Source organism: Brienomyrus brachyistius, chromosome 4 (genome assembly GCF_023856365.1).
Source record: "Brienomyrus brachyistius isolate T26 chromosome 4, BBRACH_0.4, whole genome shotgun sequence".
Lineage (NCBI taxonomy): Eukaryota > Metazoa > Chordata > Actinopteri > Osteoglossiformes > Mormyridae > Brienomyrus > Brienomyrus brachyistius.
The window spans coordinates 30,960,618-30,987,690 of NC_064536.1; the positions used below are offsets into that span (position 1 = coordinate 30,960,618).

The 27,073-nt window shown below is 42.0% G+C and overlaps 1 protein-coding gene across 16 annotated transcripts in view; it reads left to right on the forward strand.

Annotated features, from left to right (window-relative positions):
* The first annotated feature begins 7,386 nt into the window (after positions 1–7,386).
* The window catches only part of LOC125740322 (polymeric immunoglobulin receptor-like), a 176,212-nt gene continuing 156,525 nt past the window's right edge, over positions 7,387–27,073 (forward strand). For 8 of the 16 annotated variants that reach the window (XR_007397504.1, XM_049011276.1, XM_049011277.1 and 5 more), the window contains exons 1-6: positions 7,387–7,495; positions 9,531–9,851; positions 10,829–11,140; positions 11,483–11,770; positions 13,159–13,183; positions 13,591–13,685. Coding sequence is in view for 15 of the 16 variants with exons in the window: in XM_049011276.1 (XP_048867233.1) it covers positions 7,450–7,495; positions 9,531–9,851; positions 10,829–11,140; positions 11,483–11,770; positions 13,159–13,183; positions 13,591–13,685 (1,087 nt within the window). In the remaining variant the exon portion in view is untranslated. Of the gene's footprint in view, positions 7,496–9,530; positions 9,852–10,828; positions 11,141–11,482; positions 11,771–13,158; positions 13,184–13,590; positions 13,686–14,311; positions 14,350–15,208; positions 15,269–15,553; positions 15,644–15,957; positions 16,318–27,073 lie in introns of those variants that run through there. The other 8 variants (XM_049011285.1, XM_049011286.1, XM_049011288.1 and 5 more) reach the window with 7 other exon arrangements.

Here is a 27,073-nt window from a genome sequence, read left to right on the forward strand (position 1 = left end):
GATTACTGTTGTCACTTTGGGATGTTGCTTTGGCTCCTGCACTGTTATAGTTCACTTAAGGCTCCTTCCACGTTTTCTCACTACTTTTTCTCTGCAACACATTTCTGTTACCTTCCCATTTCCTCCAATGTTGCCATATGCTCAATGCACAGCATAAATAATGACACAAAGTGTACAGAACGCCAACACAAACACAAGCATACAACACAGATATATACATGTTCACTTCACACATACAAATAAGACAGATACAGACATGCAGGTCACACACACACACACACACACACACACCTTTAGCAAACATCTTAACAGGTAATATAAATATGTCCACCCTGAGATTTGTCACATGGAATGTACGTGGAATTGGTTCCAGGAAAAAGAGGCTAAAAATTGCTAATTCGGTTAAAAGATTTGAAGGCAGACATTGTCTTTTTACAGAGATTCATATGGCCAAAACATCTGAATATATGCATACCTTCCCACAGTTCCCTCACATGTACTCAGCCTGCTACAACTCAAAACAAAGAGGCGTAACCATATTGATTAACAAAAGGATTAATTTCACCATTAGCAACACTATAATAGATGCAGAAGGTAGATTTATGATATTAAATTTATCTTTTCAAAATATGAATTTCTGTATTGCTAGTGCATATGGACCGAATGTTGACGACCCCTCCTTTTTTCATACTTTCTGCACTTCACTTTCTGACCACTCGGACACCACGCTCATTATAGGAGGAGACTTCAACTTGGTATTGAACCCAGAAATGGACAGGCTCAGCACGGCAGTGAACCAAAGGAATTGGCTATCTGTAGATATTCTTAAACAATACATGAATGATTTTGGTCTTTGCGATGCCTGGTGTTCACATCACCCCACTTCCAGGGATTACACCTTCTTTTCACCAGTACACCACTCATATTCTCGCTTAGATTATTTTTTAATTAGCAGTTCCATGATGAGGCACATCACAGAAACTCAGATATACTCTATCCTTATCAGTGATCACTCACCGGTGTCTATATCTTTGGTTAAGGACAGAGTCACACCACTGAGCAGGAACTGGAGACTCAATACATCTTTACTTAAAGATCAAAATCAAGATTTTATTAATTATTTCAAAAATGAATGAGCAACGTATTTGGATAACAATGATCTTCCAGAAGTCTCACCATGTGTTATCTAGGAAGCAGGAAAGGCAGTAATGAGAGGAAAAATAATATCTTATTGCTCGCATAAAGAAAAAATAAAAAACACATTTAGCAGAATTAGGACAGACAATAAACAGAAACAGCTTATGCTTCCTCACCGCAAGAGCATATAATTAGCAACTTGAGGAAACTAAAATTGGAATTTAATGAACAATTAATGAATAATAGGAAGACAATTTCTGGTAGAAAGATTATGATTGGAGAACTTTGAACAAGGTAATCTGGAAAATTCCTGGCTAACCAGTTAAAACTAAATAAAGAAAAATCAACAATTTGTTTTATTAAAGACTCGAGGGGGGATATAACTCATGATCCCCAACAAATTAATATATCTTTTACAGAATTTTATGAAGCTTTATACTTATCACAGAATATATGATGCTGACATCAACAAATTTCTTAGCAATATAAATCTGCCAAAGCTAGATGTTGAGTAGATTACTGTTACGTTGGCCAAGCAGGGAGGAGGCAGACCCCGAAATGTGGAGACTTGGAGCTTTATTTCTCAGATCGGGTGGAACAAAAGCCAGGAGGGAGACGCTGAATCGTGGTCAAGGGGCAGGCGAGAGTCGGGAACCGTTGAGATTAGTCAGGCACAAACAGACGAGACAGGAATCCGGGGAGGAAGCAGGGAACGAGCAGGGAACGAGCAGGGTAGGAGCAGGGTAGGAGCAGGGAAGGAGCAGGGAAGGAGCAAGGAACGAGCAAGGAACGAGCAAGGAACGAGCAGGGAAGGCAAGTGGGTGAGCAGGGAGGACACAGCAGGCAAGACGGACCGGGAGGAAAAAGCACAGAGAAAACGCTCAGTAAGGCACATCACAAGAATGGCAACAATACTTCGCATTGTTTGCTGGGAGAGTTCTGGTTAAGTAGCCGGCCGATCACAAAGTGATTGGCAGCCGGTGCTCTGCCCCGCCTGTGTGGGTGTGACAATTACTGTTTTAGACTCTCCTCTATCAATATCTGAATTCAATGAAGCCGTACAGCATCTTCCAAATAATAAAGTCCCAGGTCCCGATGGTTTCCCAGCAGAATTCTACAAAGTATTTTGGCCAACGCTAGCACCCGTTTTTATCAGAATGGTTACTCAAATTCAAATTGATCACTCGCTATCTCCAAACATGAACTATTAGCCTGCTTCTGAAACCTGGTAAAGACCCAACGCTGACATCGAGCTACCAGCCAATCTCACTCATAGACGCAGATCTTAAAATAATTTGGAAAGTCCTTGCCAAAAGATCAGAGAAAGTTACTCCATATCTTATACATCCTGACCAAACATGTTTTTATCAAGAGTAGACACTCAGCCAATAATACACGTAGACTATTGAATGTTATAGACTACTGCTCCATTAACAAATTAGAAACCACGGTTATATCTCTAGATGCAGAGAAAGCATTTGACAAAGTTAATTGGAAATTTCTATTTGCAGTTCTACATAAATTTGGATTTGGTTCATACTTCATAAGCTGGATTAAAACACTATACAGCTCTCCAAATGCACGTGTCAGGATAAATGAACTAATTTCTCGAAGCTTCCATTTGCAGAGGGGCACCAGGCAGAGCTGCCTGCTCTCTCCCTCGCTTTTTGTTATCTTCATTGACCCACTAGCAGCACCGATTAGACAAAATTTATATATTAAAGGAATTCAAACAGAAAAAACAGACCATAAGATAAGCCTGTATGCAGATGACGTATTACTCTTTCTTAGGAGCTCACCAGCCTCTCTTCTTAATACAATATCATTTATAGATACAATATCATTTATCAGACTACTCCGTCAACTGGAGCAGATCAGCAGTTCTGCCTTTGAATTGTAAATTCCAAAACACAACTGCTACTCCGTTGCAGTCAGGTAACCTTAGATACTTAGGCATAAATTTTTACACCAGGCTCTCAGACTTGGTACAGATGAATCACATTCCAGTATTAAAAAAGGTAGAAGATGATTTCATGCGATGGAAAACTCTTACCTATAACACTCATGGGTAGAATTGTCTCCATTAATATGAAGGTCCTGCCTAAAATCAAATACTTGTTCTCAGTGATCCCAAATAAACCCTCTATTGCTTGGATTAAATCACTAGACTCAAGCATCTCATCATTTTTATGTAAGAACAAACCATCACAAATAAGCTTAAAACCCTACAAAAAGCTAAAGGTAATGGTGGTCTAGAACTACCAAATTTCTATCACTACTTCTTAGTCAACAGATTGCAGTCTGTATTAAATTGCATTAAATCAAGCCCAGTAGACAGTCCAAGGCTGGATCTAGAACAAGCAATCAGTGGAGAAGTGAAAATCTCTGATCTACCCTTTAAGTCCTGGCATTAAGCGTTATAACTGTTTTAAAAGCCTTAGTATTAACACCTCATTGACAGCCTGGTGTGAATTTTTAAAAATAACCAGGTCTGTACTTATCCCCTGCAATCTAACACCCATTTGGAACAATGCAGATATTGAAAGAAATAAGAAAAAGAAAGCATTGAACTTTCCTGTATGGCGCGATAAAGGGATTATAAATCTAGAACATGTTATTCAAAACAGGAAAGTTATCACATTCAAGGAACTGGTCTCAAAATATGGAATAAACAACAATAAATTTCTTGAGCATCAGCAAGTGAAGTCCATTATTCAGGCGAGGTTCAACCAGCTTAATCAGCTTAATTTAGAAATGCCTCCAAAGGTACTTGAATTATTAAATCTCTCTTGCCCCAAATTATCATCAAAATTGTATAAGTTATCAAAAATAGATGACTCAATTTCCCTCCCAACCTCAAAATGGGAGCAAGATCTAACCATTGATCCAGAGCAAAACTTTTGGAATGAAATATCTTTAAATCCTTCAAAATGACTAAAAGTCCCAACTTGCAACTTGTACAATACAAAACTCTCCATAGAATACACTACACAGGACAAAGGATGTTCCATATGGGCCTTAAACACTCAGTCTTATGTACCCACTGCTCAGGTAACTTTGTGGAGAACTACATGCATGCAATATGGTCCTGCACACCGGTGCAGAAGTTATATGTGATAAGGATATGTGAAGATCTATCAGTATGGTTTGATTGTCATATCCCAACCTTACCCACACTGTGTATTTTAGGAGATGCAAGTGAATTAGATATGGAAGAAAATAAGGCACACATAATCCTTACTGCCTTAGGCATTGCAAAGAAAACTATCTTCATAAACTGGAAATCAAAAAATAATTTATATATTACTCAGTATAGAAATTTACTGTTAGACCACATAAGTATGGAGAGAATATCTGCTCCCATCTGAAATAAACAATTAGGTGAATTGGATTCTCTCTGGTCCACTCTGACTAATTTCATTATATAGGGGGGGTGGTCGGCTGTGGTCTCATCTCCTCGGGATCCTGGCGGGTGGCGGGGTTGGGCCCTCGAGCTATGGGCGTCTAGTGGCTTCTTGGGGCTGGGGGGCTGTGGCTGCCGTCTTGTGATGTCTGGGTGTTTGCCCTGGCTGGGGGTGGTGGGGGGTAGCTTGGGGCGGGTGCTAACTGGTGGTCATGGGGCGTGGGGTTTGGAGTGCTGGTGGTGGCAGGGGCTGGCCCTGGGATGGGCGGTTGGCCTTATCGGTGCAGGCCTGGGTACGGGATCCGGGGCTCTGGCGCTCGGGGCCTGGCCATCTCCTCGGTGGGTGCCTCCCTGCGCCGGGGTGGCCTGTGCTTCCCCCGGGGTGCCGCTGGGGGGGATCAGTCCATGTCGGGGCATCCAGCTTGCACAGTGTTGGGGGTGGTGTGTCTTGGGCCTGGGCACGCCCTTCGGGGTGGCTTTTGGTGCTGGCGGTGCCCTGGGGTGTGTTCACTGGGCCCCCGGTTCCACTCCTTCCCGCTCGGCGGTGGTTAGCTGGCTCACTTTTGCCAGGGGGTGAATAATCTGCCCTCTGGCCTTATGAATCCCCTCCCCTCTCCTCTCCTCTCCCCCCTCATTCAACAACATGCCACGCACACATGTATAACCTCGGGGTGGGCGTATGCCATGCATACTATGGTGGGGAGGGCCATTTACGTGGCCTTACTCACTGTGCTGCACGGCCTTCTGCTTCCCCCTGTTTTAATTGCACTTTAGTCATCACATGCCAGTATACACACAGGGCCTTGGAGGGCAGGGGCACTACTGGCTGGTGGTGTCACTCGCCGCTGTGCTGCTGCCGCCCCCCAATTTTACTCACACCATATACATTGAGGGTCTTGATGGGGGAGTGATGTGGAGGAGAGCTGTTCACAAGCAGCGCTCCTCTACGCTTCCCCCGTCAATTTTAAATTCATCTTAGTTTCTCAACAGTCATACTCACCCCTACACTACATACAGTCTCCACATGCATCCAACACTCTACCTCTCACACAGGTGCATGGGGGAGGAGAGTCGGAGGGTCTTCCTACACCCCTGCTCTCTACTGGGGGCTGGTCGCCTGGGGTCCTAGGGGCCCTGGCCTTGGCTCGTACCGGAGCAGCCATGCCCTCGCGGGGTCGGCTGCCTGTTGCCTCTGGTTCTCTGGGGCTCATGCGCTTTTGGCTGCGAGGGCTGCGTCAGGGACCTCCTTCCTCCCCCGACTGGAGGGACGTGGGGCCCCCGCTCTCCCGTGCTGTTTGGGGGCTGCGGACATCCTGGTCCTGTCTCCGCCGACCTCTGACTCTTGTGGGGTGTAGTTGTGGCCTCCCACCCTTGCTATTTAGTACATTCCATGTTGAAAACACACACACACACACACACACACACACACTAGCCTGCATCTTGCCTACACAATTGTGCACACATGTACGTATACTTGCACGCAGGCATCCAAGCACACACTAAGATTTTATATGCTTGTATAGTTGTGTTACTTTCTTCACCCTTTCTTTTGTTTGTTCACATTTCTGAATTTATCCACTCTTGACATGTTTCTCACTTGCTCCTTTTTTCTTTTTCCTTCTTTTTTTCCCTCCTAATCTGTCCCTCCTCTTCGGCCAGCTCACCCACTGCAATATTTTACATGCTAAAAATGAAATAAATTAATTAATTAAAAAAATGAAATCGATTAACATGAGAGGCCTATGCAGAGTTTATAGAGCCCCTCATGGTAAAGCAAACAGGTTTGGCACAGCAGTGCATTCAGACCATAATTCTGCTAAAGCTCCCGGACAAGACAAAGGTAAAAAAAAAAGATGCAACTATACTGTGGTTTAATCAAGGGAACAAAAAGGCTAGAACACCAAAATGCAAGACCAAGGAACTGCAAGTCAAGTATAAATAAAGGCAAAAGACATAATTGAAACCGGCAGCATTACACAAGCTAGGCACAACAAAATCACTAATCAAACAGGGGAGGCAAAGACAGAGGGCACACCAGCACAGAGCGACGGGAGCGACGGGAGCGACGGGAGCGACGGGAGCGACGGGAGCGACGGGAGCGACGGGAGCGACGGGAGCGGGCAAAAGCACAGAATACTTAGGACAGGGCAAGAATTGCAAGGACTGCAGAAGCTTAAATAGCCTGTAATTAGCCACTGATCAGTGCCAGCTGTGACAGGTAAGCACTCAGGCCCAAAGTCATGGCAACGAGGAAGGTGGGTGGAGTCAAGGCAGAGGCGTTCATCCTGTCCGGGAGCCAAGGCAACGAGGAAGGTGGGCGGAATCAGGGCAGAGGCGTTCATCCTGGCAGTGGGGGAAGTGGTTGGAGCTGTGACACTCACCCTCACATCCTGTATGACGAAATTTCTGCTTTTCAAAATAAGTATCCGTCTAAAATTATCTTCTGCATCATGCTAATGATTTCACTGCTCTATGCTCATCTGCAAGAGAAAAATGAGGAAGTAACAGTTCAGAAAAAAACTAGACTTAATTACTTCACTTGCTTGTATTTTAAACTCTGTAACGTAACAGAGAGATCAAACAAATATATGTTTCATATGAGCAACATCACAGTATAAATACACATTAACACTAATTCATGCATCATCTTTATTCATGCTGATATTTAAATTTTATTAATGGAGTCTATGCTTCAATAGTTTATCTTATGCTTTACAGACAAATAATAATAGAGTGACTTACTGAATTGCTAAACATTCAGCCATGTGATTTTTTTACTTCCTCTTTAGAGTGTTCACTCCTCTTACTGCTGTGTGTGAGAATAAACAACGACAGAGACAGTGAAGGTACAGAGGATGAGGAAGTGATTGTCAGTCTCCACAGATCTGGGCTCAGTGACACACAGACGTATGGATCCTCTGATGCTCCTGTTTCTTCTCATTGCTGGGCGCACAGGTGAGTGTCACTCATTACAGTGGTACTGAGTAGAGATCTCTCTCCTGCTCCTCCACACACTGTCAGCTACAGTTTGGAGATCATGATAGAGATCTGCTGCTAGTTACAATAATGTTGTTTTGAAAATGGTGAATACTTTTTCAAGTTTAACAAATTTCACATTTTTGCATACAGTTAAATCCAGTTGTCAACATGACAACCTATGGAAAAAGCTGCGGTAATTGTTATTAATTTTTTTTACTTTACTCTTATCGCCCTGTACTTTACCTAGCGGTAACCCATCTGCTTCTGTCTAGCTACCTGAGGCTAATGCAGCAGGCACAGAAAACATGACAGGAAAAAGAAAGTCATTTTCTTTCAATGACAAACATAGGCACATACATGAAAGCCGCCAAAAACAAGTCACTGAGATGTAGCAGCAAAACTACAATAAGCGCTTTGAAACAATGTAATCTTGTGAAAATGTGCTGTGTAAATAAAATTGTATTGAACTGAATATTTATGTGCAGTATTGTACTGTATTATAGCATATTTGAATTATGCACAGTTCAGTAATTTAATTTGTACAGTACAGTAAATAGAGACGATGTCCATTTTATTACCTTATATTCATGTACAAATCTCAATTAGATGGTAATCTGCCTGAGACATAAAGAAGAAAAAAAAATCGGTTATAACGATCATCCGCTTATAGTGATCAATTTTGCCCAGACAGATGTGATCAGTATAGGCGGTTTCCACTGTAATTCCAAAAGTGGAAAATGTCTCCTAATGAATTTTTTATTTCTTTAGTTTTTAAAAGAGCAGCTCTCATTTGTCTTTTGAAGTGTTTGCAAATTATTAAAGGAACAGTGATATTTAAGGTATGACCGATCTATCATGAATCAGGTTAATGATATTGTAAGTATGATATCTAAATATACTGTGTAATGCTGTCAGCTCGCCCTTTTAGTGATCAGTCAATAAAAAGACACTGTTACTGCAGATAAGATGCCCTTGTCTCTTGTACCCTGTGATTTTCTGTGAGGCTGACAATTGATCTTACTGGGGTCATTTCAGCAGCACTGGTGGTTATGTGAGCAGACAGCCGAGATGCCATCAGTCATTTCTGTGTGTACAGTCAGAGGGATCTAAACACCCAGCTTCATGTGCTACTGGAGCAGGTCTCTGTTTATCAGGGCTCAAGATCAACCTCAGGGATCGAGGTTAGATCTGGTTGTCTTTCACTCTGCAGTGGGTTTGGAGAGCTAGTTAACCTCTAGTTGGTAGAGACTGGGGGCATGGGGGCCTCACACCCCCAGGCATGTGGTTTCGATATCCAGCCCAGCTCTCGTGGGCAGTTTGCATGGTCTCCCTGTATCCACGTTGGCTTCCTCTCAGTTCTCTGGTTTCCTCCCACAGCCCAAAGACATGTGGTTCAGGTGAACTGGTGCCTCTAAAAGTGCCCATAGTGACTGTGTGTGAGTGTTTGCCCTGTGACAGACTGGCATCCTGTCCTGGGTCCCCGGCCTTGTGCTCTGTGCTGCTTCAGATCAGCTCCACACTCGCTGTACTGTACTGACCCTGTACTGGATAAGCATAAGGAAGATGGACGGCTGAAGTAAAATACATTTAAATACTTTCTGTATCTCATTCTTAAGTCAAATACCACAGAATTAAGTTTACAAATGAAGCCTTAGTGTCAAAGGGTTGTGGTCGTCCCACAAAGTGACAAGCCCATTCATTCACCTCCCCTGTGCCTTATTACCAGTGATTTAAGGTCCTGGTTTTCCTCTCAGACCCTAGAACACACTCCCAGACTCAGATTCCCGATCCCACATCCCGCTGTAGCCCTTCCCAAGATCAGACACCAGTTTTGTTTTCCAGTGTCTCTCCCTTGTTCTTTTGACAAAATGACAGTCTTTGTCTTTTATACATCGTCATGGTTCTGATAAACAAATGTGACCCTAATCGAAGTATTATACAGATATTATACAGTTACTTAGAGATACTGTGATGTGGAAAATGTGAATTCAGTTGGTTGTTCTCCCTGCAGGTGCTGACAGTGTGTCCACAGTGGGATGGGTGACTGTACAGAGAGGAGGATCTGTCACCATCCCATGTTTCTATGATGAAAGATATAAGGCACATGTGAAATCCTGGTGTAAAGGGAGTTATTGGAAGCCATGTACTCCCTTGGTACACACTGACTCTCGACAGGAGGGTAACGTGTCAATCAGAGATGATCCTGACCAGCGAGTCTTCACTGTGACCATGAACAATCTGACAGCTGGGGACTCTGGTTGGTACTCATGCTTTGTAAATATCAGTGGAGCTTCAGATGTTGGAGATCGGGTTTACCTGTCAGTCACTGAAGGTAAGATGTCTGTACAAAATATCTGATCAGACCCTTTTCATACATATATTTCTATATAAGCATGAATACAAATGTTCATTGTTTGAGCTGAAAATGACTGTAAAGTAATTATTTGTAAATAAGAATGGAATTAAAAGAAATAAAAGGAATGAATCAGCCTATGTTTTTGTACATTAGGGTCCAAATATGCACATTTATCATTTATGTGATAAATACAATCAGAGAGAAGTAACAGTATCAGTTTAAATGGGCTGCATCAGGGGTCCTGCAACTTTCAGGGGGAAATTTGGGGTTTGGTAGCAGGATTGACTCTCCAGCCACCGGAGAAAACTTCACACTGTTCCATTGCATCCGAACTAGTGTGGGGCTGAGGTATGACCTGCCGCACAGCTGCTCTCAGGTTCTCATCCCTGAGGAGGGTCGTCGTATGGTGGTTGCGGCAACGCGCTGTATTAGCACACGTTCCTTACCTCCCTTCAGGGGTGTAAATTCCCCTCCATCCATCCATCCATGCAAGGAACAAGCCAGGATGGGACACCAACCTGTCGTAGGGCACACACACACAGACACAGACACGCACAGACCTGTACTCATATCTTTGTGGGGACTTTGCACATTTCTATGTGCAAAACCCTAATCCCAGCAATGACAACCTTAACCCCTACCCAGCCCTAACCTTAAGCATAAGTAACCAAACAAAATACAACCAAAGCAAAGTTTTTTTGGTATTTTTAGTTTTTGATTACTGTCACAAATTTTTATAAAACTGAATTTCTCCTTATGGCGACAAAAAAAATGGTCCCTACAACATCAAAATAACAGGTTTTTATTACATTGTGGGCACATTTCGTCCCCACAATGTAATGTTTATCTGACTCCCCCCCTACACACAAACACATACACACACAGACACCATTCACATGTGTAAGAGGGAGAGAGAGTTAATCAGCATGATAATTTTCATACTGTCCCTGCAGGTGTGTCCACATTGAGACAGGTGTCTGTACAGAGAGGAGGAACTGTCACCATCCCATGTTTCTATGATGTTGGATATAAAACTCATATGAAATACTGGTGCAGAGGGAATAAGAGTGATTCATGTACTCCCATAGTAGACACTGACTCTCCACAGGAGGGTAAAGTGTCAGTCAGAGATAATCCTGACCAGCGAGTCTTCACTGTGACCATCAACAATCTGACAGCTGGGGACTCTGATAAGTACTGGTGTCGTGTGAAGATCAGTGGAGGTTCAGATGTTGAAGGTCGGGTTAATCTGTCAGTCACTGATGGTAAGATGTTTGTACTGCAGACTGTAGCCAATGAGATGCACAGTATGTAACATGTCACTGAGTCAAAAAGGAAGGACATTGACACAAACACTGAAGGAGAAATGTTTCAATATTTTAAAATCTCACATTTTAATTTCATTCAATGTGATAAACAAGACTTGGAAGAAGTAACAATTTAAATGGACGACTTCATGGGGTTAAATATGATAAGTGATATGTTAAGAAATGCCAGCTTGTTGGACAATCATTTGCATATGCATGTTTAATTGGCTGATTTCCAGAAATATTTAATCGTTGTGTAAATATTTGAGTGTTTTATCTGTTCCTAATCTGTGTGTTCAGGTCCTCCAGGGCTGTCAGTGGACAAACAGGAGGTGACGGGTCTGGAAGGAGACAGTGTCAGCGTTCTGTGTCGCTATGGAAACAATAGACATAGGATGTGGTGTAAGATCGGGGGCTCCTGTGCATCAGAGAGATCTGGGAGTTTGGATGGGAGGCCTGTCCTGATCAGGGATGACAGAGTAAACAGAGTCTTCAGTGTGACAGTGAGGGGACTGGAGAGGAAGGACACTGGCTGGTACTGGTGTGATAATGGATACCTGCAGATCCCAGTTGATATTACTGTCAAACGTAAGTAATTGATTTAAATCTGCCTGTGAATCATTTATGCTTGAGTATAAATAGATAAATATTAATTTATCCTACAGTTTTACTCATGAAGGGGTTTCTGCTTTTTTGTGGGGATAATCCCCTATTTATCAGCTGTTGTGAAACAGAGTTATTTATTGGGATTATTGTTTCAATGATAGTGGCACGGTGGTCCAGTAGGTGGCGCTGTTGCTTCACACCTCCATGTTTAGAGGTTTGAATCTGGCTTCTGCTGTCTGTGTGGAGTCTGCATGTTCTCCATGTGCTGTGTGGGTTTCCTCCCATAGTCCAAAGACATGCAGTCAGGCTAATTAGTGTCTCTAAAAAAGAGTCTGTAACATGACAAAAATCACAACATTTTTCTGTAGACATACAGCCAGCCATTTGTTATCTATACAAATCCAGACAAATCCATGTAGCTTGCAACATAATTCAGGTATGTTTCATCCTTGTGGGGATGAATTGTTATTACTCAATTAATTTCAATTCAATTTTATTTATATAGCGCTTTTAACGACACTCATAGTCACAAAGAACTTTGCATATAACCGGCGCAAACCCCTACCAGATACTGGCAAGGAAAAACTCCCTCTAGCAGGAAGAAACACACATTAACATTAGTTCAAGATTAATCATTAATTTATCATTTTAAAGAAGTGAAGATATAAAAATAGTCCAAAGGAGTTGTGTGCAGACTAGCTGACATGTCTGTAGGTGGTTTTTCATTGCAGCGTAGGCCAGTGTTACAGTTGTACTCTGTAATATCTGTTCCAGTGCTGCATCCATCCATTGTCTGAAACTGCTTGTCTAATTCAGGGTCCCTATGGGCGCAAGGCAGGGAACGTCCCATGACAGGGTGCCAACCCATTGCAGGACACGCTCACACTCCATTCCCTCGCACAAGCACACCTACCGGCAATTTGACAACTCCAATTAGCCTCAGTATGATTTTGGACTGTGGGGGGAAATCAGAGTCCCTGGAGGAAACCCCATAATGACACGGGGAGAACATGCAAAGACTTGAGCGAACTCCAGCGAAGACTTGAGTACACGTGCCAGAGGAGTGAGGCGACAGTGCAAACCACTGCACCACCATGCCACCCTGCTACAATAAATACATTAAAATATGTTAATAAAATCATTTGTCTCACCTGTTCACTATCAGTGCCCTGGGATGTGAACACTTTGGTCATGACACTAATTCATTGTTTTGCATCCAACCAGTTACTCTGTAGAATATCTTTCATAATTTTTATTGCACTTTCAAGAGTGACTTTTTCTTAGTCTTTATTGACTAACAGAACACTTCTTTTTATTAACAATCCTTTCTCCTGTTTCCACTGCTCTCCTTTTCTCTGCACATGATGAAGAAGGAGGGGATAATGAAAAACTGAGGTAAGCATTCAGCAGCATTTACAGTAATGTGGGGGTCCAGCTAGCAACATTTACCCGATCACACAGTAATGGGAAACTGCCATTATAATTATGAAAACTGGAATATTGCTTTCTTTTTATCTTAATTATAATAAACTTGAGTCGGCATCCCATCCAGGGTGAGCCCCTGCCTTGTGCTCTGTGCTGTTGGGGATAGACTGCAGACTTGTTTGGATGATGGATGGATGGATGGATGGATGGATGGATGGATTTTGCAAAACAGTATAACATGATGTATGACAATATCTAGCTATTTTCATGCTCTTGATTAATGTCACATGTATCCTGTGTAATAGTACAGATGTGGCTGTACCGTGTTTCTATAAAGCATGTAAGACTTTACTGTTTAAATCCATCCTCTTATTCAGCTCTCTGGTCCAGCTGGTTCTGTATGTAGGACTGGGCTTATTGGTGCTGCTGTTGGTCATCATCATCATCACATGGAAAGTGTGGGACAAACACAGTGAGTATCTGCTGATGCAGACGGTGTGTAAGTGACCTGAGTGTCTGAGCAGTGATACATGTCCCTCTGCACTCCTGTAAGCAGCAGCAACTTCATGCTTTTATCCTTTTCCAAAGATGGCTGGACAGGGACACAGACAGCAGCATTCAGACACACAGGTCTATGCAGTGACATTAAAACATAAAACGTGGTCATAGCCCCTTTGGAAAAAGAATAACAGTGCAGAGCTAAAATCCACTATAGTACAAACAGGACATCAGAGGACAGCAACCCTGAAGGAGCCTTTCCTCCATGATCCTGCAGACTTTCCTCTGACCCCTTGAGTCTGTGTCCAGCCAGCTGAGCTTATAAAACCCTAAATGAGTTAGTTACTCCAACCAGGACTGGCTGGGATTCACTGACTGGTTACCTGCAAGTGCTGGTAATGAGTTGTCATGGAAATAAGAAAATGTATACATATTCAGTAGATAATTTTACACATTTATTAGACTGGAGCTTATTTTCAGATGTATGTACATGGAAATTAAGAGGAAATGCGTTAGTTACAAAGCAATTTATCTGTGTCAGTTAAGAGCAGAAATGCTGGTGTGAGGAGAATAATTTTTTCCTCATTTCTTTACTTGTAGGGAAAAAAATGTCCAGGAAGCAGATTCCAGCAAGGACAGTAAGTTTATGTTTATTATGGGAAGAAACTCGCATTATGCGAATATTATTAGAAAAGAATTGAAGTCAAACTCTGTTAGCAGACAGTAAATCATTAAGAAGTTTATTTCGGTATAGAAAAATGATGTAAATCTTACTTGAGGTGTGATTGTTTGAATGCTGAGCTGTGACCTTGTTCTAGCATGAATACACAGTAATAGACAGAATTGGCATAATTGAGGGAGCCCCCCCCCCAGAGCAGGTAAAACACATGAATAAAATACATACAATTATATCATGACACCGCGGGGTCGGTCTGCTCGACTGATCATTCAGTTTATCAGCATGCGGCTTATACTGTATGTGTAATCATGTTACTTAATGTGGGTAACCATGTATTTACATCGTAAAGAGAGAGTGTTGCAACAGTTATTCCAGAGTGGTGTCTCCTGTGGAGTCTGTGTGGTTTTGATAGCGTCGACCCCCAGTGCTTGAAATGAGGACAAACAGATTCCAGGACTCCCCCTTGTTATTCAGTACCAGGTGCCAGTTCTCCCCTTGATATTTGGTACCAAGTGCCGGTTCTCCCCTAATTAATCAGTACTTGGTGCTGTTTCTCCCCTCGTTATTCGGTACCAGGTGCTGATAGTCCCTTTGTTATTTAGTACCAGTTCATAAGCAAGTTATTACGTTATGGACAAAATGTTTTATAAATGGAAATTAATAAAAAGACTTAATTTTGGACAATATCTGTAAAGATACAAATTATTAACTGATCCATCAGATTACCAAATTCACTAAAAATGATGTTTGATTGCTGTCAGTTAAATAATGGACAGGTGGTTCTGTAGAGATACATGGTCATAATGTTCCTCTCTCAGGCCTCTGAGGAGCCTGCTGCTGATGTCACCTACAGCTACATTGTCCTGCGAGACCCAGAGGTAAGATGGTTTCATGTAAATTAGGGTTTGGTTCAGGCATAGGACCAGTATCACACTGAGAGTGACACGTATATATATAATGCACTGACTGGGCAGGTACATCTACACCTCAGCTGATCTCTCAGATCCATGTGTATCAGAATTAGCTGTAATGTACCAAGAAGTACCATGATACCCCTGATATTTCACAGTGACTCTGATGGGAGGTTTGGGAGTTTATGGATTTATGGTTTCTGTACAAAGGTTGGTCTTGTACCTCCACTGTAAGCAGCTAAATGCTCTCAGCAGGTGTCCTCTAGATGTTCTTCACACCATCCTGCTGTGACCCCAGCCAGCGATGTGGTCTACAGCTCAGTTGCCCTGAAGCACAGAGAGGTGAGTTTGGACAATCTGCTCTAACATGAGCTGTGATACATTTAGTCTGTCTGATGCTGCAAACATGTCATTTGTTTCCTTTGACATCATATACAGCCACGATTCCAACGTCACACATGCAGCTCATTTGACTTGAAATTTTTGCCCAATGAAAGTGAACTAAAGAGTTTTCCCTCATTAATCTATCACTCTGGTTCATTTCCGGTTCCTGTAGCAGTAACATTAACACACCAAACTCCCTGAAATGCTAAGGAAGGTGTTAGTACCTCAGAAACCAAACTGATGTTAATGCTTATCTGTTATTCCTCGTCCAGTAGGGGGCAGCGACACAGAGAGGCTCTTCTACATGTGGGGAGCTGCTGCTCAGGATGAGAGCTGTGAGGGACACACAGATACTCCAGTGATGGAAGTAATAAATACCAAATCTTTTTGCGTTATCCTACAAAACATCTGTGTTGTCTTGCAAAACTTTTGCCAAATTTGTGTCTTATTTTTTTGTTCCATTTTCGTTACTTGTCCCATGTGCCCTTAGTAGCTCTGTATGTTTCAGTACTCGCATCTTTTTCTAAGAGAATGTTATACTTTTGCTTATTGACAATATTACTGAAAATGTAGAATACAGACTGTGTGACTCATGTACAATGTTAATAAAAATGCTTTTCATTGCTCCTGCATGCTGCAGTGGTGTCTCAGTGTGTAACACGGACGCCTCATACTGTCAGGGGTTTGGGTTTGAATCCTGCCCCTGGCTGCCAGTGTGCTGTTTATGTCCCTGATTTGGGCCGGTGCTTCCTGGGATGTGCCCCAAGCTGACTGTGACCCCATCCTGGCTAAGAGGGTGAAAGATAGATGTATAATTTTTAGAGATTTAAAACCCATAAAAGGGGGGCAGTGAGGTTAAGGAGAGTCAGGAAGTGAGTGTCAGTCCCCACAGATCTGAGGTCAGTGAGACACACATAAGGCTCCTCTGATGCTCCTCTCCATCCTCTTCTTCACTGATGGGCCTCCAGGTGAGGATCACTTACTCTGGGACAGGCTCTCACTCTCTCTTACTCCACCATGCAGCATTTTCAGATAGACTGACAGACAGTAAGTGAATCATTTCCATGAACTTTTATGTATCTATATTTATATCCTTAATGAGGCCTGATGCCAAATCAAATCATTGTAATATTCAATAATCACATAAAATCTGTATAAGGCCATTCATTGTTTTATTTCTTTAAATATTTGTAATGTTTTCATGTCACAGTGCTTTTGTCATTTCCTGTGTGCTGTGTCTTTCAGAGTTAAGATATCTGGTCTGACTGATTTTAGAATCGGATGGTGTTCCCCGGCCTTGTGCCCTGTGCTGCCTCCGATCAGCTCCATGCTCCCTGTACTGTATTGACCCTGTACTTAATACGAATGTGCAAGTTCGATGGCTGAACTAAAATACATTGAATTGCTTTTGTATGTCATTCATAAGACAAACATCACAGAATAAAATATCTTTACAAATAATGCCTTACTGTTAAAGAGGTCTCACACAGTGACGAGCCCATTCATTCCCACCTGCTCCTGTAGCCCTTCCTAAGATCCAATACCCGTTTTCTTTTCCTGTGTTTTTTCATGTTATTGTGCCAAAATGACAGTCTGTGTCTTTTACAGCATCCCCATGCGTCTGCTAAACACACATGGCCCTTATTCAAGTATTATACAAACCAGGCATCATTACTTGGAGATACTGTGATGTGGAAAGTCCTTATTCAGTTAATTGTTTTCCTCACAGGTGCTGACAGTGTGTCCACAGTGAAATGGGTCAGTGTACAGAGAGGATGATCTGTAACAATCCCATGTTTCTATGGTGACAGATATAAAACTCATGTGAAATTCTGGTGCAGAGGGTATAATGTGAGGTCATGTACTCCCATAGTACACACTGACTCTCCACAGGAGGGTAAAGTGTCCGTCAGAGATGATCCTGACCAGCGAGTCTTCACTGTGACCATCAACAATCTGACAGCTGGGGACTCTGGTTATTACTACTGTTATGTGTAGATCAGTGGAGCTTCAGATTTTGGAGATGAAGTTTACCTGTCAGAATCTGATGGTAAGATGTCTGTATTGCAGACTGTAGCCAATGAGATGCACAATATGTAACATATCATTCAGTCAGAAAGGAAAGACATTAAAAGAAATACTGAAGAAAAAATATTTTAGAAAACACATTTTAATGTTGCAAGATGTTATTTATCTAGAAGAGGTTCCACATTTTATTCAATATGATAAATATGCAGAAGTAACAGTGTCAGTTTAAAAGGGCTAATTTAGGGGGTTAAATATGATAAGTCTGGCAGCTAAAGTCTCTGACAGCCACTCAGGTGGTTTGTAGAATAGTGGAGCTTCAGATGATCAGGTTTACTCCTCAGTCACTGATGGTATGATGCCCGTCATATAAATATGTAGAGGTTTACAGAAGTTTAGGCCAGAAAAGGAGGCATTTGAATGCTAATAATGAAGCTAATTCATTGGCTAGTATTTTAATTAACTGTTTCTCTCAGTATAGTGATACTTAGGGTAACCCAGTGGTTAAAGGAATTCTATCTCATTCTTTAATAGGTTAAAGGAAAAATTAATATAGTTCATAATTAAACATTTTTACTAGGAAGTTCATTGTGAAATAAGAAATAAATAAGCAGATAAGTTCAGGTAGTCTATTTTTTTCAGATATTCATTTGAATTGAAGGAATTCTGGGAGTTGTAGTTAAATGTACATGGGTTTGATGTCAGAATTGCTTAGGCACAGAGAAATGTTTTGATATTTGGAAATTAAATGTATTTTATTTTACTATTTATTTTTTATTATTATTTTTATTATTGTTATTAATAAACTTAAGTTACTGCATATGGAGAGTCTTCACAGCTTTTGAGTTTTAATGGATGTCAAGGTTACAACATACGACTTAAAGTTGGCCATAAATGTAGCAATGCTTGGTTTCTGAGATACAAATTTACTAGAATGTATATGAAATTTTGACATGATTAAAAGCCGGTTGATGATGTAAACTTTAGATGAGTACAATTTGCTAGTCCTGTGAATATAGTGTGTATAGAAAAGAATATAGTGAAGTTTTAACTTAAAGTTTGTTTCTGTAACTGTGTTTATGTAATTATTGAGGTCTGTCCAGAATATATTACTGTATCTACAATCCCAAAATAAATGAATTAAAGTTTCATCAGCATTACATTCAAAAGAACAGGACACAATTATACCTATTTTAAATTTGGCAGTCTTCCAATTCACTGGATAACAATGGTGAAGAATCTTTAAAGTTACCTCCTGCACCCTATTCGTAATAATGAAAGTCCTAGGTAGCATCCAAGTAGATTCCCAATCTATGTCATCAAAGAGATTATTCCAGTAAAATACTGCAGCTGGCTTGGAGACAATATTCCTCTGAATTATAATTCTAATGCATTTGTGGGTCTCTTCTTTGCTCAGAAGAGGACACATGTTGCCTATAATCAGATCCTCAGGAGCTAGATGAGGGAGAATGCAGTTTCTGCCCTTTACAGCTGATGGTAGTAGGGAGACTGAACCATTAGGTATTAGGGGTGTAACGATATACTCAGCCCACGAGACGAGACACGATATTGGGTTCACAAGAACGAGAGGAGATGATAGTTGAACAATATTTTGAGGAAAACTTCAAAGAGGAAATATATTACTGGAAAGTGGCCTTTTATTTGATTCATTTCAAAGACAAAAAAATGCTAAATAATGCAGATGTATGGGGAAACGTGTTAAATAATCACCATCATCATATGTAGTAAAGAATAGAACAAAAATATTTCACCACAAACTCAAATGACATGCTTCTCAACTATAAATTAACTTCTCAATTTAACATAAAATAGAATATAAATAACACAATGTACTTTTTTTTAGTGTTTTCTTCTCCGGTGCAGTTGACGAAAAGGCGCGAAGAGCAGCTATCTTCGGCGCGTGTTGATATAGTTACTATTAGAAGGTGCGCAGTAGAAACTGGAGAGCTGTGTGGAGTACAGTTTAAGAGACCGAGTAAAACAGCCTGAATTTGGTGAAGCCGTGGAAGTCAGCCATTCATCCTGGGATCCGAACACTTTCACAGCCTTTCATAAGCGAACTGACTACGAAGCGCGTTGGAATCACACACTTTATATCCATGGGGAGTTGAGTCCTGCCGTCGGTACCCGGACTGCAGACATGGGTGGTGCGGTGAATTACATACTACTTTGGAATAAAGTACTCGGTTTTATTTAAAGTTGCTCGTGTTGGAGTGAAGAGGCTAATTGTTTTGAGCCACACTGAACGCGAACATCGATCCAGGCCTTCGACGGCTGAGTTTAAGTTCAGATTACTTGCCGGCTGGGACTGGGGAGGGTTTGCGTGTGTGTGTGTGTGTCCACAAATACTGTTGACTGTAATAGTATATAGTTTTGAGCTAATGTTAATCTGTTGTATATTGTAGATTGCTCCTGCATTAGACACTTTTTTTCTTCTATAAAGTTTTACATCTGAAGAAGTGCTTGTCTGAGTGACTGGGATACTAGAGTGGCTAAAACCAAGTGTAGCCCACTTAAAGTGAGCAGGACCAAAAGTGTCATGATTCTCCGTTCCCATAGATGGCACTGTCTTTAATTCGGTTGAGTTATTTTATCGCGATTGGCTGGGTTAAGTCATGTGTCTCTCTGATCGCGGTTTAAAAAAAAAGTTAGAGAAGCTGCTGCAGGTGAAGAGCTGGGAGGTTTATGCACCAGGAGAGAGAAAAAAGGAAAAGCCGTTTTATGTTTAAAAGGCAATTTTAGTTATTGTCATTGGCAAGTGCACCAGAAACCTTTGTGTTGCGTTATCCAGTTTGGATCAAATTTGAGCGATTCTCCGGTGAATGTAACTGAAAGGAAAAAAAAATGCTTATTGCGCACTTACATTAGTCACCGATTAGAAAATGCCATTTTAACAAGCTGCACTATACGTTTTTTTTTTTTTGTTATTTCCGTTATTAAAGCAGTGTATTTTGTGGTGAAAAAAATAAAACCCAATCAGAGATATTTGTGCAATCGATGTTAATCACCTCTGCAAGTTAAAGCACCATTCCCTTTATGAACGTGCAAGCTGTCGTTAATGGAGTGGGACAGTGTATTCCAGAATGTTCCATGCTACAATTTTAAGCTATGAGGCTTATGGCTAATGGGTTTATGTTGCAGCTGCTATTGTAAAGATGTTTGTAAGTTTTTTTTGAATGTCCATGAGGTAGATTAGCATATTAGCTCTGCTAATTTCATCGCCCCCCCCTATGTTTATAAAAAGTATGGTAACATTAATATTGTATTAGAATGAATTCACGGACGATTACGTCACCCACGTATATGGAACTAATCCTTTTACTGTAATATTCTGGGAGATCGTAATTGTGGATTAATTCTGATTGTGTGGAGACTGATCGTACTGAAGATCAATCGTCCATGATTCACCCGGAATGTCATTGAACATGTTATTCTTTGCCGATCCCCCGCAACAGGGCCGGATTTAGCCAGCCCCAGTAGGGGGTGCATGTAAAATATTGGGGGGGGCGAGTGTGAGCTTCTCTAATCATCTATGCAAAGAAAACTATACTAACTATGCTGTCGTCATATCAGTCCCCCTATCCATATCTCTATCTTCTCATTTGATTTGCCTTACAGGTTTTATGTTTGATGCTCTACCCTCTGCATTTACCCAGGCTTGGGACTGGCACAAAAAGGGTGCAATCATTGCACCCTTTTGAGGCTGCATTTGTGTTTTCTTTCTTTTTTTCTTTACATTTATTTTTTGGATTTTTTTTTTTTTTTTTTTTACTTTTTAAATGTGTCTGTCTGTCTGCTTTTGTCTGATTGTCTGTCTGTCTATCTATCTCTCCTTTCATTTTTTTGTCTTTTATTTAATTTATATATTTTTCTATTTCTTTATTTTCTTGTGTATTTTTTGTCGTTTTTATTTCTTAGTTCTGTACACAGCATGGCTTAACAATCATTAAAGCATCAGTCGTCTGCTTTTCTGTGCAAAAAGACTAACAAATGCATCCATATCTAGGCCTGTGGTTATGGCCTTCTCGTGAGCCAGAATAACTAAATTTCTTTTTCTTTCATGTAGCATAGTGCGGCGGAAGGGAGTAAGAACACGAGACAAAGTGGAGAAAGAGCTCTCGCATGATGCAGATGATATTCCAATCACAAGGGCGGTCACATACATGCGATGGAGCTGAGGAAAGGCATTCTTATAACCGTGTAGATATTTGCAAACGGTAGAGAGGTCTACAAACTCTACATTGCCATAATCATCAGTCTTTTTAAATTCTTTTTCCAACATTATTTTTGCTACAAGAATCTCATTGGAAAGTTTGTCACTGTCACTTCCCGCCATTTTTTGCAGAGGACTTAACATGGCAACATCCAGAAAAGAGGGAGATTGAGGTTGAAGGCAATTAACTGCTTTCATGAGATCAAGATTACTTTTGGAGAATCTTGTCTCCATCTCTACAATGGCTATGTCCAAAATGTTGAGAAGAGCTCTCTTCAGAGCCTGGCAAGGAGTCATGGAGTCGTCTGCATGGCCTACAGTGGACATAGTGACACTATCTGTGAGCAGTGAGCTCATTGTTCTCTTTCTTTTAGCACCTGGTGCAGGCATGCTGGTTAATGCCTCGCTCTCCTCATCTCTCATCTGCTTCAAAGCCCGTAGAGATGCACTGACTACTTCTGAAGCACAGCACAGGTCAACAGAATGAGCCTGCAGCATAACATTTGCAGACGTCAACGAACCCAGAACTTTTAGGAGAAATTTTCCTATTTCAAAGAAATTATGCCTCCTTAACATTATCAATAACCCTGATGCTTCTGTACAGATATCAATAGCAGCGGCTCTGTCCTCTGTAACTTCTGACAGGATACTCATAATAGCATCCTGATTCTCCACAAGGCACTTGGTCACATCATGATGGCTTGTCCACCTGATCTCCAACAGTCGTTTAAGGGAGGGAACATTATAGTTCTGTGACACATAATGACGGTGAAAAAATGAGTGCAGTGATCCTGATAGATCAAAAAAGGTTTTTGCACATGGCTCTGCTTGCATTGCATGGACCACTGCCAAGTGCAGCTGGTGGTTATAGCAGTGGATATAAGGAATATCCTTTCCTACCTTCTTTTGCAATAAGGCCTGAACCCCACCCCTGACTCCACTCATGACAGCAGCTCCATCATAGCACTGACTGATAATTTCAGCTGCTCTATAGCCTGAGTCAGAAAGATGCTCAAGAATTTGGGTGGTAATAAATTCAGCATTTAACTGACTGAGGTCAAGCAGACCAATCAGGTGTTCCTCTGGAATGCCTTTAGAGACAAATCTAACCATGACGGACAGATTCTCCACATTGCATCTGTCCCTAGTTCCATCACTTTTAATGCAAAACCCAGCGTAATCTGCGTTGTCATAATTATCTTTGATCTTTTTCAATACCATTTTGGCCAGAGTATCAATAATTTCGTTTTGTATGTTGTGAGAGGTGTATTTTGCATTTAGTGGGATATGTTTGTTTATTTCATTAAATTTGGGGTCCTTTGCTAGTGTGTAGTCAACCATTTTTAAGAACAGTCCTGCAGAGAAATCATCTTCATTTGAGCTCTCCACACTGCCACGAAGTGGAAGTTCATTTACTGCTAGGAACTGAACTACTTCTCCAATTGTTTTTATATAATATCTATTTTTTTCCATTTGTGTTGGCCCTAATAAATTACCAATAGTTTCCCCTGTGGCCTCTCTTTGGGACATTTCAGACCATGCTTTTGCATTTTTTATGTGGCATTGACTTGATGCATGCTTTGTGAGTCCCTTGTTCTTTTCCAATGCCGTTTTCCAATTATTAAATCCTTGTTTTGTAAAAACCAAATCCCAGTCATTGTTCCCGCCAAATTTACGACATGGGAAACAAAAGCACGCATCAAGCTTTGCTGAATATTCGAGCCATGGTCTCCCGCGATACCAGCCTGGGCAGAATGAGCGTGCATTTTTACCAAAATTACGCTTGGGGAAAACAAGAGCTATGGGTTGTGACGGTGCTATGGTGTTCAAGCCTATGTCTACATCATCCGCAGTGGCCACTGGACTGCGAACGGTGGGGGCAGCGGGGGCTGTGGTGCTTGTGCAGCTAGAAAAACTTGTACTGGTACTGGACCGGGCACAATGGTTTGTGGCGAGTCCACAAGCAGTACTACCCGATGAGCCGGGACCGGGTAATGATTCTGTCTCCACTGCTGCTAAATCCGTAGCACTGCTGCTGGCAGCTCCACTGCTACTGCTAGGTTTAGCTTTAGCAACCAGAAATCTGTGCATTGTCGACTCGTTACTTGATTCACTTCAACAAATTGTAAATGAGTGAGGAGAAAGAGAGAGAAGATAGAGAAGAAGAACAGAGTTATAGTAATTAAATAATTCCGGTGAGAGACCGCGAAAGAAAAGATTTAGAACAATGTCTTTTTTTTTGAGTTTTGAGCTCTGTCGTGCCGTGACTGTGAGCAAGTGAGACGAGCAAGTGAGACGAGCAAGTGAGACGAGCAAGCAAATGAAGTGAGTAGCCACTCCCTCCCTACATCTACCAATCAGTAGCTAGTTTGAAAGCGAGCAGAGAGCGCTCTGACCCTTTTACTTAAAGTTTTTATGAAATTCGGAATTTTGCATGCCTTCACGTTTGGGGGGGCAGTCACAGCATTTAGGGGGGCATTGCCCCACCTTGCCCATGCCTATGTCCGGGCCCGCCCCGCAAACCCTGTCCTGCCATAAAAAAAACTTGGGCTCATAAAAGAAGCCAGGATGTTTGTCTTGGTTTCCGGGAGACAGGAGGGGTTGGTATACGGCACCTTAAAATTGCCTCCCGGGGGGGGGGGGGGGGGGGGGGGGTAGAATAGGAAAGCACGACACCAGGACGCATATTTTATTATCACAAGCAGCAACACTCGGACAAAGGGGGGAAGGGGTGAGCCTGGCCAGCTCGTCCCCTGCCCACACGCAGCACCCAATTTAGTATAAAGGATGGGAAAAACTCTACTGACCGGAGCTCAGCCGTGGGATAGAGCGCTCATCGCCCGGCATTTCTCGGAACTCACGTGTTGGTCTCCTGCCAGGACTGAAAAGGGCTCCCCAGTCCGTGTGTGAAGGTGGGTGACGATGGCACGTCCGAGTGTAAATAGTTTAGCAGCTGCTTTTGCTTTCGATTGATTAAGGGGATGAATTATCACCGCTTGTGATAATAGTTCGCCTTACCTATATTTTTATTGTTGCTTCCTATATATATATATTCGTATGTTTTATACTATTCTATATCTTTGGTGGTATAAGGTTATCTTGCATTGTTTTTAATTGATATTGATTTTAATGCAAGGTTGTCTTGTATCACTTGTATTAAAGTGTTTTTTTGAGTGAACCTAAGCGTGCCTGTTTGTTCCTTCGAGAGCCCTATATCCCTCTCTCATCCATTTTAAGACACACGCCCACACCACCATGCTGTTGATTCTTTAGTTCGCCGAAGATTGAATCGTCACCGATGTGTGCGATGTCTCGGTTTCACATAGAATGAAAAACCACTCAAGTGTACCTTTTCTGTGTCTTCCTTTGAATTTAACCATGTCTCTGTCAAGCAGATGATATCAGCTTCCATATACCATCCATCATACTTTACTTCATTCAGGTGACATGCGAGTCTGTGAAAAAGGTGAGGGCTGGGCAGGCCCCGCCTCGTTAAGGGGATGTAAACACCCCGGCGTGCAGATGGGGAGAAACAAGGCACAGATGCAGGAGTCTTCTAAAAAAAAAAAGGTAACTTTATTTTTCAATGCCTTTCCAGCCTCACATCAAACTGTTGCCCCCACTATTGGCATTCCCACAATCATTACAGGCCACATAGCGAAAAGAAAAAGAACACCCTTTACTCTAACCCCCTTTCTTTATATACTGCTTCCCAATAGGTTAATTGGGACAGCCTAACTACAGGGGGGAAACAGATTTGAGTGTCATATGCTGACAACTTACAACACATACGTTTAACACCAAACATAACAGAATAGCTGGCCATTAGTGACTACATTCCCCGGATCTTCCAAACAGTACATCAAACATTGCCCAACAAAACAATAACAGACGTAACATCACTCATCCACCCCCCTCCTGTGCCAAACCATCCCCTTCCCCCGTTCCACTATTGGCAAAGGAACCTTCCCAGTGCGGCGCGCGCTTCCGCAGGGAACCAGTATGCCGAGGGACCAGAGAAAGCAGCAACCGGTATGGAAGCTGGTGAGAGTTGTCTGCATGTTCACATATATTTCTAAATTTGCTATGGCCAGTGGACGAAGCTTGAACAGTGGGTACCTCACTGTTCAAAGATGTTGCCATAAATAAATACATGACTGAGCTAAGCAGTAAACGGAGGTGTGGAATTTTACTGTTCTGTGAGCAAGGGATGATGGGAAATGTAGTCTGCCAATTTAATGCGCTACCATATGTAGGCCACCATTACTCCCCCCAAACAGAGTACCGGACGCATTTACACCCAAACACTAATACCAACCAAATTCAAAAAGTGACCCCTTCACTTTTTACAGAGTCCTTGAACATTGTGGAGCAGAATTCTGCATAATGATGCCAGTTCCGTGACAAGTTCAATAAATGCAGGCATGCTTTGCATTGCACTCTATGTCCTGTTTTGCATATATAACACTTTCCTTGAAGTCTTCTATTATGAGGCATTCCAGAGAAGTCACACGGCTTAATGCTACGTATGCTTGTCCAGCTGCAAATTTATTCAGCCATATCCACTGTCAGACCTTGTACTTTGTGTACTGTGCAAGCCCAAGCTAATTTCAATGGAATCCGACGCTGTGCTGCACCACTGTTTCCCACTCTCTCCTTCTCTGGTTTGATTTGTGTCGCTCTGTCCATCCCTTTGATTAAGCATGGCTTCTTTGCTCGGAGTGACTTACCAGCTGCTTCATTGTCAGACGTGACATATATTTCAGATGGGAAGTCATCCTCAGTACCAAAGCGCACCTCACTTACCGTTCCAAAAGCACCATTTACCAGGCCGTCTGAAACGTCGATGTTTTTCAGCAGCATTACCCGTGCATTAACGCCTACGTGAAGTGTTTCTGGGAGACAAGTCTTGCAAGCTTCTGCATGATGTCCAGCTTTCCTTTGCAGTCGGCCAGTTGCAGCAACCCTTTCAAAGTCCTGAGCGTGAATGATGACAGGGTCTGAGCATACTTTCCGCAGCATGCGATAGTTATGCAGATCGGCTTCATCATTAGTCGCATACATATGGAGAGAAGTACTGTCTTCGCCTTTACCTGTCACACACCGTTTCAGCATAGCAATGTCTTCCT